Source organism: Schistocerca piceifrons, chromosome 6 (genome assembly GCF_021461385.2).
Source record: "Schistocerca piceifrons isolate TAMUIC-IGC-003096 chromosome 6, iqSchPice1.1, whole genome shotgun sequence".
NCBI classification, from domain to species: domain Eukaryota; kingdom Metazoa; phylum Arthropoda; class Insecta; order Orthoptera; family Acrididae; genus Schistocerca; species Schistocerca piceifrons.
Window position 1 is genome coordinate 24,132,928 of NC_060143.1, and position 18,841 is coordinate 24,151,768.

At 46.3% G+C, this 18,841-nt stretch overlaps 1 protein-coding gene across 2 annotated transcripts in view; it reads right to left on the minus strand.

The window, feature by feature from the left end:
* Window positions 1-16,680, minus strand: part of LOC124802693 (muscle-specific protein 300 kDa) — a 601,574-nt gene extending 584,894 nt beyond the window's left edge. For both annotated transcript variants that reach the window (XM_047263634.1, XM_047263633.1), the window contains exon 1: window positions 16,432-16,680. In XM_047263634.1, coding sequence (XP_047119590.1) covers window positions 16,432-16,663 — 232 coding nt within the window. In that variant the 5' untranslated portion in view covers window positions 16,664-16,680. The remainder of the gene's footprint in view (window positions 1-16,431) is intronic.
* Window positions 16,681-18,841: the final 2,161 nt, after the last annotated feature.

Sequence of the window (18,841 nt, forward strand, 5' to 3'; positions counted from 1 at the left end):
TTTGTCAATGAAGCCTTAAGCTGTATTTGTAGTCTAGTTTCTGTAACCGCAGTCCACGCGGTCCCGTAACCTCATTTCTTTCGGCTTCGACTGCCGCAACTGCAAAGCTCGCCGCTATCTACTGTGACTGCTCGTTCGGCGTAGTTCCTCTTTAACGACTCGCTTTCACTTCGCCGTCAAAATTAGGTTCGTTCTGTACCGACAATATAAATAGCAATTAAACGAGGTTAACAGCTCTTAACACACTACCTATGGGTGCAATAAATCTTATGGTAAGATATGAGTAAGTAACGAATGTTACTTTCGAATTTACTAGACCTGCGAGCGAATGTACGTCTGCATGTTTGGTAACTCCTAATTACGAAGGATGTCAAGAAATGAGTTACATGTCATTATGGCAGGCCAGGTAAATTTTATTGATTGCTGTGTAACACTTTAGACACACACAATATATACGTTTGAAGTACTGTGCCCGATACATAAAACTGCAGAATACGCAAAACATATGTGGAAGAATTCTGCCACGTATTGGTGCTGAGCATCTTCATACGTGTACATATTATAAACTGAAGGGCCCACGGCATTTTTCGGGCTGCATATAGGGCTAACATCAGAAACTACTGTAAGGTCATTGATGCGGTTTTCAGTAATAGACTCGCTCACGAGGAACGTTTGTCTATACAATTTATTATAATATTATTATTATGTATTCAACTGAAGACAAGAAGTCTGTAAATGAGTCCGCAGTCATTTTATTTTTGACACTTTTATTTTCACTTGTCCGTCATGATCACACAGATTTCTTTACACTTTATTACCGGTTTCGGCTTACCGCCATCTTACAGATCGTTAAAATATTCTGATAAAAAATCATCGCCAAGTTAAACGTGTGAGTATTCCCTTAAATGTAACAGTTTATTGCAGATGGCACTGATAAATAGATATTAGTATACACTGTGAGTGGCCTGACAGTGGCCGAAGTTAGTACTCGTCTTTATTTCTCTCTGCCTTCCCTAGTATTTAATCCATCATGAGGGATTTGCTGTTTTCTATACCGCCACAGTGTAGTTTGGTAATTTGCCGATAGTCGGCGCAAGTCGCAAACATGGCGAGTTCAGGTGCGGAGCGAGCTTTCAGTGTGTTGGAGTTCGACAAAAACAAGTGTAGTACAGGTGTTCAATGTACGTTTAGAGCCAAGTACGGTAAGAAGCTACCAACAAGGAAGGCCATTTACCACTGGCACTACAAATTCGTTACGATGTGTTGCCTGAACCCGGCAAAGAGAAGAGGACGTCCCAGTGTGAGTGAAGTGAATGTGGAGCGCGTACGAGAGACATTCATAGGGAGTCCAAAGAAATCGGTGCGTCGTGCATCTCGTGAACTCGAAATGGCTCCAGTGGCAGTGGGGAAACTCCTGCAATCGAAGTTGTCTATGAAACCATTCAAATTGGAGCTGGTGCAGAAACACAATGACGACAGCAAAGGCAAGCGTTTTGAGTTTTGTTCGCAGTTGTAACAATTGAATGAGGATGGGGATGGCTTTTTAGATCGCTTAATTTCTAGCGACGTAGCCACTTTCCACACTAATGGGAAAGTGAACAGGCGTAATTGTCGCATGTGGGGTACAAAGCATCCACACGAATGCACTGAATTTGAGCGTGATTCTCCAAAGGTAAATGTTTTTTGTGCCTTGTCATGTCGAAAACTGGACCATTCTTCTTTGCCGAAAGCACTGTCACTGGATATTCCTACTTGGACATGTGCAGCAATGGCTGATGCCTCAAATGCAATCGGACTCTCGGTTCATCTTTCAGCAAGACAGGGCTCCACCCCATTTTGATCGTGAAGTTCGTGGGTCCGAACACGGAGCTGCCGCATAGATGGATCGGCTGTGCTACAGAAGGGGACAGGCTGTTTCATGAAGTGGCCGCCCCGATCACCAGATCTCACTCCATGCGACTTATCTGTGGGGACACATCAAAGATCTGGTGTATATACCGCCTCTACCACGTGAAGTAGCAGAGTTCCGGGAGCGAATACGGGAAGCGACTGCCACAGTCGACGATACCATGCTGGGACGGCTATGGCGAGAGTTCGGTTACCGTATTGACGTCTGCCGGGTCACTCATGGTTCGCATATTGGCTGTTTGTAAAAAAAAGTTTCACAGTATCTCTTCAAAATGCAATATGTATGACATCTGTTTAGTTCTTGCGCAATAAATAATTGAAAGTGTTCCCGGACTTTATGTGCGCCCTTGACAGTAGTTTTCAACATAGTCACCAAGTCTCTGTAAATAACTTTTGTTTGTTCACGATAGAAATTCTCTCCTTGGCGATGCAGCTATTTAGAACAGCAGTGCGAATACCCTCATCGTTGGAAAAAATGCGAGTGCTGCGAAAAAATTCTGCAACTGCCTGCACATCGACGACTATTTTCGATGTCGATAGCCTTTCTTCCCGAACAGCGTCACCCACGTCTATGCTGCCTTGGCCAAATTATTGACGTCATTTCAGTACGGCTGGAGGCGGCGTGGTATATGCTCTATACGCCGCCTGAATTTCAAGCGAATGAGTGCGCTATTTAGACGTTTTGCCCACAAGAATCGTACTGTCTCGCGTACTTTAAATTCTGGAACGTGTCCAGTTACCAGGCCGTTGCACTCCCATACTCTAATGCTCCTGTTACCCGTACAGGAGCGTAACTGTGTCTGTAGGAAATCCAGAACATGCACTCTCTTTTGACACTGCATCACATTTGCTGCACAATGGTGTTAGTGTGGCACGACATGTGTAACTTATTTTCTGTAGTTCTTACTTATTCGCCGCATACAGGCGTCAAGTTCACCACACAAGGTTGTTCCCACTGTACTACATATTGTTCGTAGTGGGAAAGGTAAACGTTGCCAAGTGTGTTCGGCACAGTGTTTCTGCCCCCCCCCCCCCCCTCCCTCCCCGTTTCGTCATAACCTTTGAATACTCCACTGGCGAGAAAAAAAATTGTGGGGAAAAACGTCTTCCTGCACACTTTCCCATGAAGTCTGAATATGGTCCTCACTATCTCAGCAATTAGCCTCATGCGCCCATTGCAGTGATTATTCTGTTGTTCCATTACTAGAAGCTAATTGACTGACGTTAGTTGCCCTTTGTGATTATAACAGTACGTCCGTGACATCATGAAGAACCCACGCTACTCTTCCTTAATTTTCGCAATAAGTGGGTTCCATTGTGCGGGTTCTATACCTAATTGGACGTTAGTATGCGAGACGAATTTCATGTAAATGGAGGATTTTAAAATAAAAATAGATACAACCCCCCCCCCCCCCCGCACGAGTAGCACTAAGTGTCCACGACCGGACGAGTTGTCTGGCGTAGCGGAAACAAATTGTGTAGACAAAGTGGGTGGGCGTGAAATCTTATGGGACTTAACTGCTAAGGTCACCAGTCCCTAAGCTTACACACTACTCAACCTAAATTATCCTAAGGACAAACACACACACCCATGCCCGAGGGAGGACTCGAACCTCCGCAGGAATCAGCCGCACCGTCCGTGACTGCAGCGCCTAAGACCGCTCGGCTAACCCCGCGCGGCGTGTAGACGAAAGTTCCACGTGAATCAGTCTATCAGTGAAAACCGTATCAAAATCCATACAGTAGTTCCTGACATTAGCCCTCATGTACAGACAGCAAAACGCCGCGGGGGACTTCAATTTTTAATATGGATACATATTAAGATGCTCAGCATCAAAACGCAGTAGAATTCTTTCACATTTACACTACGTAGTCTTAAAGTTTTATGTATCGTGCACGGTAGTTCAAAAAGTACTCATCATATACCTTCCACCTGCGTACGTAAATGAAGCGGAGGGCAAAAAGAAAGAAATTCTTACGCCTCCTCCGCCACCTTAAGACTGTCAATTTCTCCATACAACTGTATCATACAAATGCAAGCGAAGTGGTACGGTATTATCGGCTGGAAAATACCTTCGTGTAAGTTGAATAGGTTTGTGGGAAAAGTTTCCTTTCATAGCGCACATTAGCAATATTCCTTCACGGAATGTAATTGTTTTATGTATATAGTATCAGTATCAAAAGTATCAGGACACCTGGCTGAAAATGACTTGCAAGTTCGTGGCGCCCTCCATCGCTAATTCTGGAATTCAATATGGTGTTGGCCCACTCTTAGACTTGATGACAGCCTCCACTGTCACAGGCATACGACCAATCAGGTGCTGGAAGGTTTCTTGGGGAATGGCAGCCCATTCTTCACGCAGTGCTGCACTCAGGGGGGTATCCATGTCGGCCGGCGAGGCCTGGCACGAAGTCGGCGCTCCAAAACATCCCAAAGGTGTTCTATGGGATTCAGGTCAGGACTCTGTGCAGGCCAGTCCATTACAGAGAAGTTATTGTCGTGCAACCACTCCTCCACAAGCCGTACATTATGAACAGCAAGGAGGTGCTTAAAACATCAATGTAGGCACGTGGTGTGATAGTGCGACGCAAAGTAACAAGGGATGCAAGTCCCCTCCATGAAAAACACGACCACACCATAACACCACCGCCTCCGAATTTTACTGTTGGCACTACGCACGCTGGCAGATGACGTTCATCGGGCATTCGCCATACCCACACCCTGCCATCGGATCGCCACATTGTGTACCGTGAGTCGTCACTCCACACAACGTTTTTCCACTGTTCAACCGTCCAATGTTTACGCTCCTTACACCAAGCGAGGCATCGTTTGGGATTTACCGCCGTGATGTGTGGCTTATGAGCAGCCGCTCGACCATGAAATCCAAGTTTTCTCACGTCCCGCCTAACTGTCATAATACTTGCAGTGGATTCTGATGCAGTTTGGAATTCATGTGTGATGGTCTGGATAGAGGTCTGCCTATTACACATTAAGACCCTCTTCAACTGTCGGCGGTCTCTGTCGGTCAACAGATGAGGTCGGCCTGTACGCTTTTGTGCTGTACGTGTCCCTTTACGTTCCCACTTCACTATCACATCAGAAACAGTATGGACCTAAAGATGTTTAGGAGTGTGGAAATCCCGCGTACAGTCGTATGACACAAGTGACCACCGATCACCTGACCACGTTTGAAGTCCGTGAGTTCCGCGGAGTGTCCCATTCTGCTCTCTCACGATGTCTAACGACTACTGAGGTTGCTTATCTGGAGTACCTGGCAGCAAAATGCAGCTAATATGAAAAACATATGTTTTGAGGGGTATATATATATATACCGAGCGAGGTGGCGCAGTGGTTAGAGACTGGAATCGCATTCGGGAGGGCGACGGTTCAATCCCGCGTCCGGCCATCCTGATTTAGGTTTTCCGTGATTTCCCTAAATCGCTCACGGCCGACTTCCTTCCCCGTCCTTCCCTAATCTGATGAGACCGATGACCTCGCTGTCTGGTCTCCTTCCCCCAACCAACCAAATATATATATATATATATATATATATATATATATATATATATATATATATATATATATATATATATATATATATATATATATATTCTCTCTTCGTTTCCTCCTTTCTTAAGTGATCTGTAACAGTTTTTTATAATTTTCATAGTCGAGCAAGTGAGAAAATGTGTGCGACAAAGATTTTAAAACTCACACGCAAAGCATCTTTGAGTTCTTACGATACCTACAACAGAGATTACTTATATAGCAGATGACGAGATTCTGCTCACTTCGTGTTACACAGGAACGACACATGACTAGGATTCAATGTTAAACTGTAGGTCCCCTTTCCCCACTAGGATAACAGGCAGATTTGGCATACGAATTGCCTAAGTGGCATCCAGTCGAAAGATTTGCACCCGATCATGGACTCACACGAAATTAATTAATAGCGCTGTTCATCCTTCGCTTTATGGGAAAAGTAATAACAGACTTTAATAGCGTAGACGAGTGCTTTCAAACTCCATAAACTCATGCCAACAGGCAGGTGATGGTGAGATCAGTTTCACCACAGTTTACTGCACTTTCGAGCCTTTACTTTCCTTCTGAAGAAGAGATGGAGACGGTTATGTGAAACGTGGCGAATGACGAGCCACAGCGAGCGGCTAGAGCGATGAAGGAGAGTCTATCGCCTCGCCCCCTTGCCGTCGTGTTGCTCGCGGGCGACGCCTGCGAGGAGAAAGGCAGAGGGCGTGCCCTGCAGGCGGCGGGCGGAGGAGCGTATCGGTTCCGGCTGTCTCTACGCCTTATCTCCGCTGCAGCGTGCTATCTGCGCGCAGCGCACTTCACTTCGTTCGCACTGGCCGCGGGCGCATCACACCCGCCGTGTAGGCGCTATCTCACCGCCTCCTAAATCACTCTGTCAGGGATCAGTACCAGCCCCACTACTCTTCAATCAATATACAACTGACGTCCCACATACGAAATGCGGAAAATTCTGTTATGCTGATGACATGGTGGCAATCACACGAACTATGAGGAAGGCGAGCGAATACTCAGTAAGGATCTAGACACTGGAAGTAATTACCACAGGGAGTGGAGGTTGTGCCAGAACCTCAGAAAATCGAGGTATGCTTTCCCATCTGAGCAAGCACACAGCCAGTGGGGGACTAAACGTATTCTTTTATGATGGAAAAATAAAGTAGAATCAGTTCCCAGAATGTCTTCTAGTCCTAGATCGTGACCGCTGGGCTAGCCGCGCGGTCTAACGCGCTGCTTCCCGAGCGGGAAGGCGTGCCGGTCCCCGACACGAATCCGCCCGGCCTGCTAGTGTCGAGGTCCGGTGTGCCGGCCATCCTGTGGATGGTTTGTAAGGCGGTTTTCCATCTACCTCGGTGAATGCGGGCTGATTCCCCTTATTCCACCATACACTACGTCGGCGATTGCTGCGCAAACACTGTCTCCACGTACGCGTACACCATAATTACTCTACCAGGAAAACATTTGGGGTGTGAGACTTCCTGGGGGGAGAGGGGGGGGGGGGGTCCATTGGAGGCCGAACCACGCAATAGCCCTGGGTTTGGTGTGGAGCGGCGGTGGGGTGGGTAGACTGCTGACTGAGGGCTGCGACAGGGACGAAGCCTCTCCGTCGTTTCTAGGTCCCAGGCGTAATACACAATACCTAGATCACTTTCTCACCTTTTAAAAAAAAGGCGTCTCGAACCACACAACAAAAAATGAAAACCAGCGACAGATCGATTAGAAAAAGAACTGGAAAAAGCTGGGGAGCACACGTAAGTGCACAAGCACTGGTCTATTCCCCTCTATGGAGCTGAAGCTGTCATGTTAAAAAGACAGACGATACGACAAGGCTAATATCTAGAACACTTAAATCCACGGCTCTTTCATCAGTACCTGTTCTCTTGAATATTGCCACTCCTAACCTTGGGCGACAACTGCAGATGACACAAGAATGGAACAAGATTGGTCATATTTCGGTCTCCAAATATCTGCGAGCAAATAATACGAGTACATTGGGCTCCTTACCCCACAACAGACTTAAATCTAGGAAGCCTATGTGGAACCATGACTCTGACTTGGGAGAACAATGGAGATTGCAAAAACAGAGATAATGTCTGGTGGGATACCGCAATCACTGGTTATATAATGTTACTTATAATCCGTCTTGATTGCAAAAATGTTTATTCACATGACCAGTTTCGGTTCCTCTAGAACCATCTTCAGATCTGCAGTTTCGATTACAGAAGTTTCTGTGTGAGTACGGGTTACTCCTGTAACGGAAATTGCAGATCTGAAGACGGTACTAGAGGAACTAAAACCGGTCATGTGAATAAACATTTTTGCAATGAAGGCGGATTATAAGTAACATTGCAATGGAGATTGGATATCCTTTCAGAACCACAACTACACGGCCTATGGTAGACCCAACGAAACCCCTTCCAGAAATGCATTTGGCTCGGAAGTCATGGACCCGCCTGAACAGAATCAGAATATGGCATACTAGAACGAAAGCCATGCTCTTTAAGTGGAAAATGGCTGAAAATCCTCAATGTGAGTGGGCGTTCCGGAACAAACAGTACAGAACTTAGTAATGGAATTTCCACACAGAAAATTGAATGGCTGACCTAACTAAACATCGCACTGTAGCAATCACACACTGCAAAATTAGGTGCTGTATTCGTAACTAGATTTTAATTAATGTTTAAATAATGCATTCAATCACTGTTAAACGTTCAGTACCTATCATTAAATTTTATTTGTAGTACATGTCTTTTCTTGCCGATGCTGAATAATTATTAAAAAATAAATGCTTTGTATTTGAATGTGTCAACTTTATTACCTCTGTAGTAGACGTCAGTCGATGAGTAAAAAACACCAAACCTCAGCCTCTGCTTCTACACGCGAACTATGCAGCGCTCCGTATGATAAAAACAAGTGTGACAGTTATCACAATGGAAAATAATGTAATTCTTGACATGAAAAGTTTTGGGATTATAAGCTTGTCTTTTGGTATTTCGACTGCGAAACGTCCATACATCTCGTGAGTGAATGGTTCCCTATTGCTGATGAGCAGAGGTAATCGACAATAATGACCGTTGCAGAAGGCGCCAACCTTGTAGCATTTCTTCACTTGCTAATGTTTGTGCCAGGGTGTGCGCTGGTGTGGTCTGAGTGCTTATAAGACCGTATCGTCAGTCTTACTACGCTCTGCGAAGATGACTGGACGTTTTGCAGTCAATATGTTTGAGGAGGGAAGAAATGGTTACCGCTACATCCCTGGAACATCGTAGATCAAGACATATACCGTCGGCCGGCCGGAGTGGCCGAGCGGTTAAAGGCGCTACAGTCTGGAACCGCACGATCGCTACGGTCGCAGGTTCGAATCCTGCCTCGGGCGTGGATGTGTGTGATGTCCTTAGGTTAGTTAGGTTTAAGTAGTTCTAAGTTCTAGGGGACTTATGACCACAGCAGTTGAGTCCCATAGTGCTCAGAGCCATTTGAACATATACCGTCGAAACCCGTTGGCTCACAACGTGTTTCTTTTCACGCCTCTGCACATAGTTATACTCCATGCGTAGCGTCTCTAAGGAAAAAGGAGACAGAGGAAAATCGGGGCTTAACGGCTTGTTGACATCAAGGTTGTTAGTGACGGAGTACTACGTCGGTTGGGAGGAGTATGAGGAACCATCCTGATATTTAGACAAACCATGAAAAACCTAAATGTGGGTTGTCAGACGGGGATTTGAATCGAGTTTCTCCAGAGCACAATTCCAGAGCCTTCACTGCTACGCCACTTCCCTCAATGCAGCCAAACTCCTTTCACAGGAGAAAGTAAAGACTTCACCAACTCTTAAGTTAGTTTGGAGGTGTTATGTTCTCGTCTTCCTCCAACCTGTGAATGGATTTAATCGCCCAGCTATTTGGCTACCTACTGCTTAATGTGATTTTCAAATTACGACGCGATGTGGGATTTTCCCACGAAGATGGCGTTTCAACGGTGTAACCAATGTTGACTGACAGAAGAAGTTCTAAGACGTATCGGAAATCAAAATTCGACTCGATTCCAATCGAACGCTAGACCTCCCGCATGCAAACCCAAAACGCTATCCGCTGCACCAACAGCACAGCACTACTCCCATATACTGACAGACGAAGTTACTGTAAATGTGATTACAGTGTTGCTAGATTGCCATATATGTATAGTGCAGATTACCAATCTTTGACGTCCATTTACTGCCGGAAATATGCGCAGGACGATATTTTGTGGCAGACACTTTTGTATTGCTAGTATGTAGGGAATCGCGCTGTGAATTCCCAGTGCGCAAATTTTTCTTCACCCTATATATAGGCTGGCGCACTTCAGTAACATGAAAAATCGCAAAAAGAATGGCGATGGTTGCATCGCAATACGTCATTCACATCCCGAGAAATTGCAAAGCTTAGTTGAGGCTTGAAATAAACGAAAAAACTCTCCGCAAGCGTGACCCCCCCCGTTGCTCATAATCGCGATGTGAGTGACGAGTGACGTACGTTACAAGGGTCGAAAGTAATGTTAGGATTTCCTGCCACAAACACTGTTATGTGCGGATCACGCTCGTATCGCGGGACGTGCAATAGCAAAGCGTTTAACTTATTTCAAGCGTAAACTTCGCTTTTCAAGTTCTCGGGATGTAACTGACATATTGCGATGCAACCAATGTCTTTCTTTTTGTGATTATTCATGGTACTGAAGTTGGGCACCCTATATATAGGTTGAAGAAAAATTTGCGCACACGGACTTCACAGCGCAATTCCTCACACACTAGCGATACAAAAACGTCTGTCACAAAATTATATAGGCTTGTGTTGTAACAAATATTTACTTACGTTTTAGAATGTTTCGCAGCATTTCTTTCAAATTTTCAAATGTGTGTGAATTCGTAAGGGACCAGACTGCTGAGGTCATCGGTCCCTAGACTTACACACTAGTTAAACTAACTTATACTAAGAGCAACACACACACCCATGCCCGCGGGAGGACTCCAACCTCCGGCGGGGGCCGCGCGGTCCGTGACATGGCGCCTCGAACCGCGCGGCCACTCCGCGCGGCAGTATTTCTTTCATGAGCCTCTGTCTTATATTCATACCAGTAAAAGTGGTTTTCAATATATAACAGAGATATTAGTGCTGCCTTTTTTTCGCAAAGTGCGTTTCCAGTGCTGTTGCGCCTTCGGTACTATGTTGCGTGTTCCTAGATGTGTTCCAAGTGCCAAATCATGGTGAAAATGTTTCAGACATTCATTACTAGATGACGCGTTGTCTTCGTGCCAAGCAGTGGTCTGTAGGGCTCCAAGCGTCAATGCGTCAAGATGTAGTCCTCTTAGCCTTGGATAATTAGAAGAAATGACAGGCACGTTCTTGGCTGCGACAGATTTTACAGTTGTAGAGAAACGAAGAAGGGTAAACAACAAGGCTGCTCTTTCGCAAGATTTACACAAGTTTGTCGAGTCAGCTAAAGCTATGAACCCACTCCACGTAATTGCAATGCCTACGACCGGCCTCTTTGATTTTAAAGATGCTACTGAAACACTGTTATCATTCCAACGGCGTAAACTCTCCAAATGAAGTACGATCACAGTGCCTCACACTCATCCATCACAAATAGCTATTAAAAATTCTTCCGCTGAAACAGAACAACAGGAAAAATATCAGTGTATTCAAAAGAGGAAAGACCTTGGCTGATGTATGCCTTGCTGTATTTCATCTGAAAGACCAACCATGTTTGCCGGCTGCTGTGTCCGAGCGGCTCTAGGCGCTTCAGTCAGGAACCGCGCTGTTGCTATGGTCGCGGGTTCGAATCCTGCCTCGGGCATGGATGTGTGTGATGTCCTTTGTTTAGTTAGGTTTAAGTAGTTCTAAGTCTAGACGACGGATGACCTCAGACGTTAAGTCCCATAATGCTTAAAGCCAGTTTTGAACCAAGCATCTTTATCAATTGTAAAATGGGAAGAACTGTTAACGATGTTGCCATTTCTTCCTCAACAGCAAAGGGCGTTTTACAGTAAACTTAACAACATCTGACCTCAAGAACGAAGTTGCGTAAGAAACAGAAGTCAATATTGAGAGATTTTTTCTTGAATTTGTTTTTTTATTTTCTTGTTATAATTAAGAGTTCTACTAGTTAAAACATTATTGCTGTATTGCTGCACTTGTATTATCGCAAATAAAACGCATTGTCTTAGTGTGAATGGCACTTGTAGGAAACTGTCTTTTTGGTACTTGGAACCAGTCGGTTTCCTGTTACGCCACTTAGAACACTCTTAATACATTATTTTATAATTTGTTCCATTATTTTTTGCAGTGATGAAGTGAGCAGCATAATTCTATGGTGTCAGAATACTTCCTCAGTTTTTGTGGATACTTGCAAATTCTGAACAAAAAGAGATGCTGTTTTGTAGGGAGCACATTGTGCTCATGTGGGAGCGAACTAGATGGTTGTAAAACAATAAAATGGTAGACAAGATCGCACGAATTCCTTTCATTCCATGATTACCGCTTTCGGCGAAACTAAAGCCGCCATCATCGGATCTTAGGACACATACAGGTTACCCTATTTGGGTAGTACCTAGCTTGCGTTTGTAAGTGGTGGACACACTTAACATTTATAATGTCATCTCTCTTGGACGTCTATGTGCTACTTACGACAATTTTGTAAGGCCTGCGTGTTACAGGCAACTATTAATATCACTATTGAAACTTCCTGGCAGATTAAAACTGTGTGCCAGACCGAGACTCGAACTCGGGACCTTTGCCTTTCGCGGGCAAATGCTCTACCAACTGAGCTACCCAAGCACGACTCACGCCCCATCCTCACAGCTTTACTTCTGCCAGTACCTCGTCTCCTACCTTCCAAACTTTACAGAAGCTCTCCTGCGAACCTTGCAGAACTAGCACTCCTGAAAGAAAGGATATTGCGGAGACATGGCTTAGCCATAGCCTAGGGGATGTTTCCAGAATGACATTTTCACTCTGCAGCGGAGTGTGCGCTGATATGAAACTTCCTGGCAGATTAAAACTGTGTGCCAGACCGAGACTCGAACTCGGGACCTTTGCCTTTCGCGGGCAAGTGCTCTACCAACTGAGCTACCCAAGCACGACTCACGCCCAGTCCTCACAGCTTACCCGCGAAAGGCATAGGTCCCGAGTTCAAGTCTCGGTCTGGCACACAGTTTTAATGTGCCAGGAAGTTTCATATCAGCGCACACTCCGCTGCAGAGTGAAAATCTCATTCTGGGAATATCACCATTGTTTGCCTTGATGTTGTAACCTGTATAAGATCCGATGATGGCGGCTTTAGTTTCGCCGAAACTGGTAATCATGGAATAAAAATAATTCCTGCGACCTCGGCTACCAGTTTTTGGTTTGAGAAAGAGATACATTGCGCTTAGAACGTGAGATCGAGGCCCGAAACGTGTCAGCTTTGGACGGTTCCGTGCAGCCGTGCTGCGGCCGGAACTGCAGAGGCGCGCCGCACTGCCGCCTCCGTGGCTGGCCCTCAGGGTCCAAAGAGTTGCGTCTGCAGCGCCGCTGCCGCACCCAGCCGACCATCCCGCAGCCGCCGTCACGCGTGAAAGTGGTTTCGCCGAGCAGATCACGGCCGGGCCGCTTTCTCTGTCCGCGAGCGCTCAACCCGCGCTGCTCTTGAAACAGATGGGCCTGCCGCTCCTATCGGCGACATCTTTCACTAACGGTGGTTGCTACTACCACCAGCGTTCTCCGCTCGAAACCCTAAAGTACGATTCTTGGCTGACGGAACTACTTTGGTGTCTGCAGACATAAATATCATCAAAGAAAGTTGGGTGAGTTAGAGAAAAATATTGGAAGTGCAGCAATGAGGGCGGAGCGTGAGTCGTAAGCTGCCCAAGTACAAAGTACCGATGCACAATTTTCTCAAGATCGCAACTGAATGAGCTGCAGAGAGAACACGAAACTCATTCAGCTAAACATCGTAAGTGACGTTGGAAATGGAATATTTTTTTATGATGCTGAAGAGTTCGCCTTCGAGCTATCAACACTATCACCTGATGGAAGAAAACAATTGGGAAAATTCTCTTGCGAAACGCTAAACAAAATATACTTAAAATGCAGACTGTTTCTAAAGCGGGCAGGGGCTACTCTTATTTCCACTTGATAAGGCCAGTGGGTTTTTATTTTTCAGCTCTACATACGAGAATGCAATGAAAACCAGAATTTTTTACGTACATAACTTGAAGTGTCTAATGATAATGACTAAGAATGTTTTAAAATTTGAAAAAGAGTGCAACACTTTGTAAAAAAAAAGAGGAGGAGGGGGGGGAGAGGGAAGTGTGTGTGTGTGTGTGTGTGTGTGTGTGTGTGTGAGAGAGAGAGAGAGAGAGAGAGAGAGAGAGAGAGAGAGAGAGAGTGTATAGGAGCGTTGCTTACGAAAGGTAAGGTTCAGTGTTTGAGTCCCGATCCGACGACAGTTTTTATTTGGCAGGGAGTTTCATCAATACATCTAGTTATTCTAAACAGACATATTTAGTAGGTTTACGCATAGTCGTCTGTGAAACATATGTCGGTCCATTATCTTAAAGCTGTTGGTAACAACCGTCAATAAATCGCTTGAAAGCTAGGAATCCTGGGAAGAACATCGTATTAAATACGAAATATACCTCAAATTCACGATAAAAATGTATCTGGGATGTAGTATAAAAAAGATGTCAGTAACAAAAGGGTCTTCGGGTGTGATATCTGGTAGATATAGCAACAATACTGTAGGAATTAATCTTAGTAAGTATGTAGGCCTACATATTTCCCATTCCGTAATCAGGTTCGTCCTGCCGTTGTGGCAATAGGAGCTACTTCGATATGGACAGAACTTAAATTTTTCGTTAATTACGTTAGCAGCCGTCAGAGGCTGATTGATTAGGAGAGCAACAATGGTAATCAATTTTCTTGAAGTGACGCAGAGACAGGTTAAGCGACGTGGCTGACTGTTGCCTCCGAGAGTAGTAGTTCTCGCTGGTCAGTAAACTGGAGATGTAGTAGCGGGGTATTGCGTCCAGAGATAACTAGTATACAAATTGACCGAACGTACGGTTAATGGCTCTACATCAATATCAAGGCTCTGCATTCAACATTAGGTGCGCGACAAAGAGGTAACACAAGACTTGTATCCATCTGACACGATTTAGGTCTCCATACTTTCCCCAAGACTCCAGTAAGGTTCTCATCTTAAGGCCACAACCGACACCTTCCGACGATTCTTGCTTCGGAGCAGCTTTTTCTCTGTTGAAACCCAATTGGACAAAGTATTGATTCCAAATCTTCATTACCATTTCATCAATTTTTGATTCTTATTCCTGACATGGTGATGGCAGACAAATATGTGTGAGAAACAAAATGGAGAGATTTTTGCTAAGACACTTGATTATACTGGCAAGAAGGCAAAAGAAAGACCACAAGGAAAGTCAAAGCTCATAGTTTGGAACACTGTGAACTGAAGAAATTTACTGTGGGTACTGGAGCTCAGTATGTGATAGTGACTGCTATGAAACAGAATTGGATGGGAGGGGCATTTGGCGAGGCAAAGCGAAGGAAGTGCTAAGAAACAACTAGGCGCTGATTTCTCATAAAATAGATGGTCAACGTCAGGAAACAGGTATGACATACCTGAATGCACATATGTCTGTCAAAGTACATAAATATAATATAAATAATCGGGAAATTACAGTAGAATGCACGGTGTATAGTCGTTCGTAGTGTCACTTTTCCCAGTTTTGCTGTTGCGCTGGCGAATGAGTGTGAGAAAAATTACTATATGTCTCCATATGCTGTCTTACATTTCGTGGTCATCACGCGAGATTAAGAATCGAGGTAGAAGAACCATCGTAACAGTCTTTGGGTCATTAAAATGGCTATTAGCGTTCAGCAAAAAATATGTAATTATATGCATTGTATTATTTATGTTATCCTCCCTTATAATAATATACAGATGCTACGCACAACGGTCCCTTCTGGAGTCAGAGCTGATTATAAGGACTTGTATAACACCGTAAAGCAGACGATCTTAATAGATGGAGTATTTTGGACGAATTTTTTATCCACCAGTGGATGATGGATGTAGTAGATGTAAGTACCATGAGAGAGGGAGAGAGACACAGGAGTGAGTGAGTGAGAGAGAGAGAGAGAGAGAGAGAGAGAGAGAGAGAGAGAGAGAGAGGAAGAGGAGGAGGAGAAGAAGAAGGAGAAGAAATTCGCAGATTAGGGGATATATTTTCAGTGGTCGAAAGTAACTGCGTTAATTCTTTATGAAGTCCATATTGTGTGTATACTTAGCTTTATGACACGTCTTCACCTTCATGAAGGGACATATATATGATGCTGGTAATATGTGGTCTAAGAATTAACGTCCAGATAAGCCGCTACAGTCGCATATTGTTCACTGTTTTAATTCTTTTCCTCTTCAGACAAGACCAATTTCAGACATTCGTTGCTCATATGGCAAGACGTGAAAGGTTCAGAGCTCCATAATTACGTAAATTATAACTCTATGGTGGAGGGGGTGCCGAGTCCTGATGGTAACACGTGCTAGGAACAAACGTCTGCTCAGGTATATCGTCAGTGCCAAGTGACGATGGCGACGAGGCCGTTAATACTTGAAGACGCTAGCGTCTGATGAGAGAAATTAGTAATACAGCAAATAATACGCGACTTGTACCGGTTTATCTGCATATTAATTCCCAACAGTCATCGTGTCCCCTGCAGGCGACGCCAGCGTCTGCTAAGCTTAAGGATGTATGTGATGGGAAGTGTTAATAAATGACGATTATCATCTCACGTTAGTAAGCAGGTCTCTGCGGCGGGATGGCAGGTGGCATGTTAGGCAACCGCGCACGTTCTGAGTGGGGGGCGGGGATTAGAGTTTTGTGCCGCCGACCGTTTTAGTGTGATCTGTGCCACTTTAATGGCAGGGTGGCTTTGGGGAGAGCGGTGCTGACCTTTGACCTCGGCGATGTGCGAGTCGTACTGAGAGCGGCTGCGCACGGCCTCTAGGCGCGCGGCGATGCTGCGGAACTCGGCGCCGTCGCTGCTGTCTTCGGAGACGGAGCCGGCGCCGGCGCGCAGAGATGCCAGCGAGGGCGACTTGGACAGCGGCGGCGACGCCGACGCCGACGCCGAGGGCAGCTCGACGAGCGTGCGGCGCACGGTGACGCGCTCCACGGTGACCATGCGGGGCCCTCCGGCCGAGCCGCCCTCCTCGGTCACCTTCTCCACCGTGGTGACGGTGCCCTCGGGCAGCGGCGACCGCAGCAGGCGCTGCTGGGCCGCCGCCACCGCCTCCGGCGCCGCCGCCCCCGCCGCCTCCACCTGGCGCCGGCGGCGCTCCTCGGCTATGCGGCGCTCCACCTCGGCCACGTCGACCAGGCCGCCCTCGGGGGCGTCGCCGCCGCCGCCCCTCGTCGTCCACACGCGCTCGTAAAACGTGACGCGGTCCTTGAGGCGCTTGCCGCCTCCTCCTCCTCCTCCTCCGCCGCCGGGGTCCTCCGACATGGCGAGCGGGTCTGTGTGTGTCTCTCTCTCTCTACCGCATGAACTAGTCGACCACACTGTCCGGCTGTCGGCTCGAGACTGGCAGCGCGCTGCCCCTTGCAGCTAGACGGCCGCCGCCGCGGAGGGCCACAGTGCGCATGCGCGCGGTGCGCTGCCCCCGGCAAGTAGGCCACCGCGCACATCGATCGGTACCGACAGGGACCTGCATTGCCGGCCAGCTGATAGCGCCTCTCTCGTACTAGAACACTCTATGACGGCCGATAGAAAAGCGACCGCGGGGTCCGAGTGGGCTCGCGAGCGCGGAAACCTCGCCGGGGCGACGCCCTGCCCCGTTGAAACTCCGCAGCATCCGCGGAGCAGATGAGACTCGGGCGGGACGGCGTGCGGCTCGCTCAACCAGAGTGTCAGAGGTCATGGTCCGGTTCCGGTAGGAGGCGCATAGCGCCACACTGCAGACTTTCGCCCGCGTCTGTCCAACTTGGGCGAATTCACACGGAGATCTAACAAGTAAACCTACCCAAGAGACAAATTTCCATTTTGATCGGCGTTGAAGGTGTAATAGTGTAAAGCAAAATAAAAAACATTTTTTATACGTGCCCATATGCTCGTTAAGAGGGCGAAACGCCCTCTCTAAAAAGTGGAGTTTGAAACAACTTAAAAAAACCAAAGCACCACGTACAGTGATATAGTGATATTTCTGACAAATGCAGCGCTGGAATATCGCTTCATCATATATGGCTGAATTTGGTATTCAAATGGTTCAAATGGCTCTGGCGCTTTGGGACTCAACTGCTATGGTCATCAGTCCCCTAGAACTTAGAACTACTTAAACCTAACTAACCTAAGGACATCACACACACCCATGCCCGAGGCAGGATTCGAACCTGCGACCGTAGCAGCAGCGCGGCTCCGGACTGGAGCGCCTAGAACCGCACGGCCACCAAGGCCGGCGAATTTGGTATTAACGATGGAATACGCTTTTGCTATCAGTCAAATATCGCAATGAAGAGCCAAATACTGGGGAGAAGGGATTTCGAAAAAAGAGAAAAAAACAACTTTTTCGACAAATCTCGGTGCTGCGTTGTGAATTAATCAAAAACAATAGAACTTTTATTTGAAGTTTTTTAAATCTGTTACCGTCTCAGCAATATTCATTCAGAAATATTAAACTCAATTCTTTTTCAAGGTAGTGTTATGCCCCCTTAATGGCCGTTTGGGCATGTATAAAGAAATATGTATATCTTATTTTGCTCTATACTACAACATATTCAAAGCTGTTCAAGATCGAAGTGTATACCTAGCGTGGGTTTACTTGTAAGTGGAGCGCACTTGATGCCGAGATAATGCCCGATATTAAGAAATCTCTGTATTTTATGTGAGGCTATTACCACTGTAGCACCCGCCTCCATAGCCGAGGTCACTCCGGCGCGGCTTCTCAGCGTGTTGGATCAGAGGGTTGGCTGCCCTCTGTAATTAAAAAAAAACAAACTGAGTGAAATATTCGATGATCAACAACAGGTGTCATATGACGTCCCCCACCCCCCCTCCCACCCTCTCCGACCAACTGCAGAGAACAGGGAGCGCAAAAAAAGTCGCTAGCGCACGCCCGTGCGGTGGCACCCGATGTGGTGGTAAAGTGGTTCGAATACTGATGGTGCATGAAATTTTCCCTGCCACTATAGGGCCAGTTAGGGGAGCAGAGGTGGTCGACTAAAGTTCCTGATCACCAGACGTTGTACCAATGTGCTTGATTAAAATCCAAACCTTTCTGCAGAGTCTCATAAGCTAGGACATGTGACACGGTTGAACACCACCACCACCACCACCACCATGTCGTCGCTGATCCTATCTCAACAA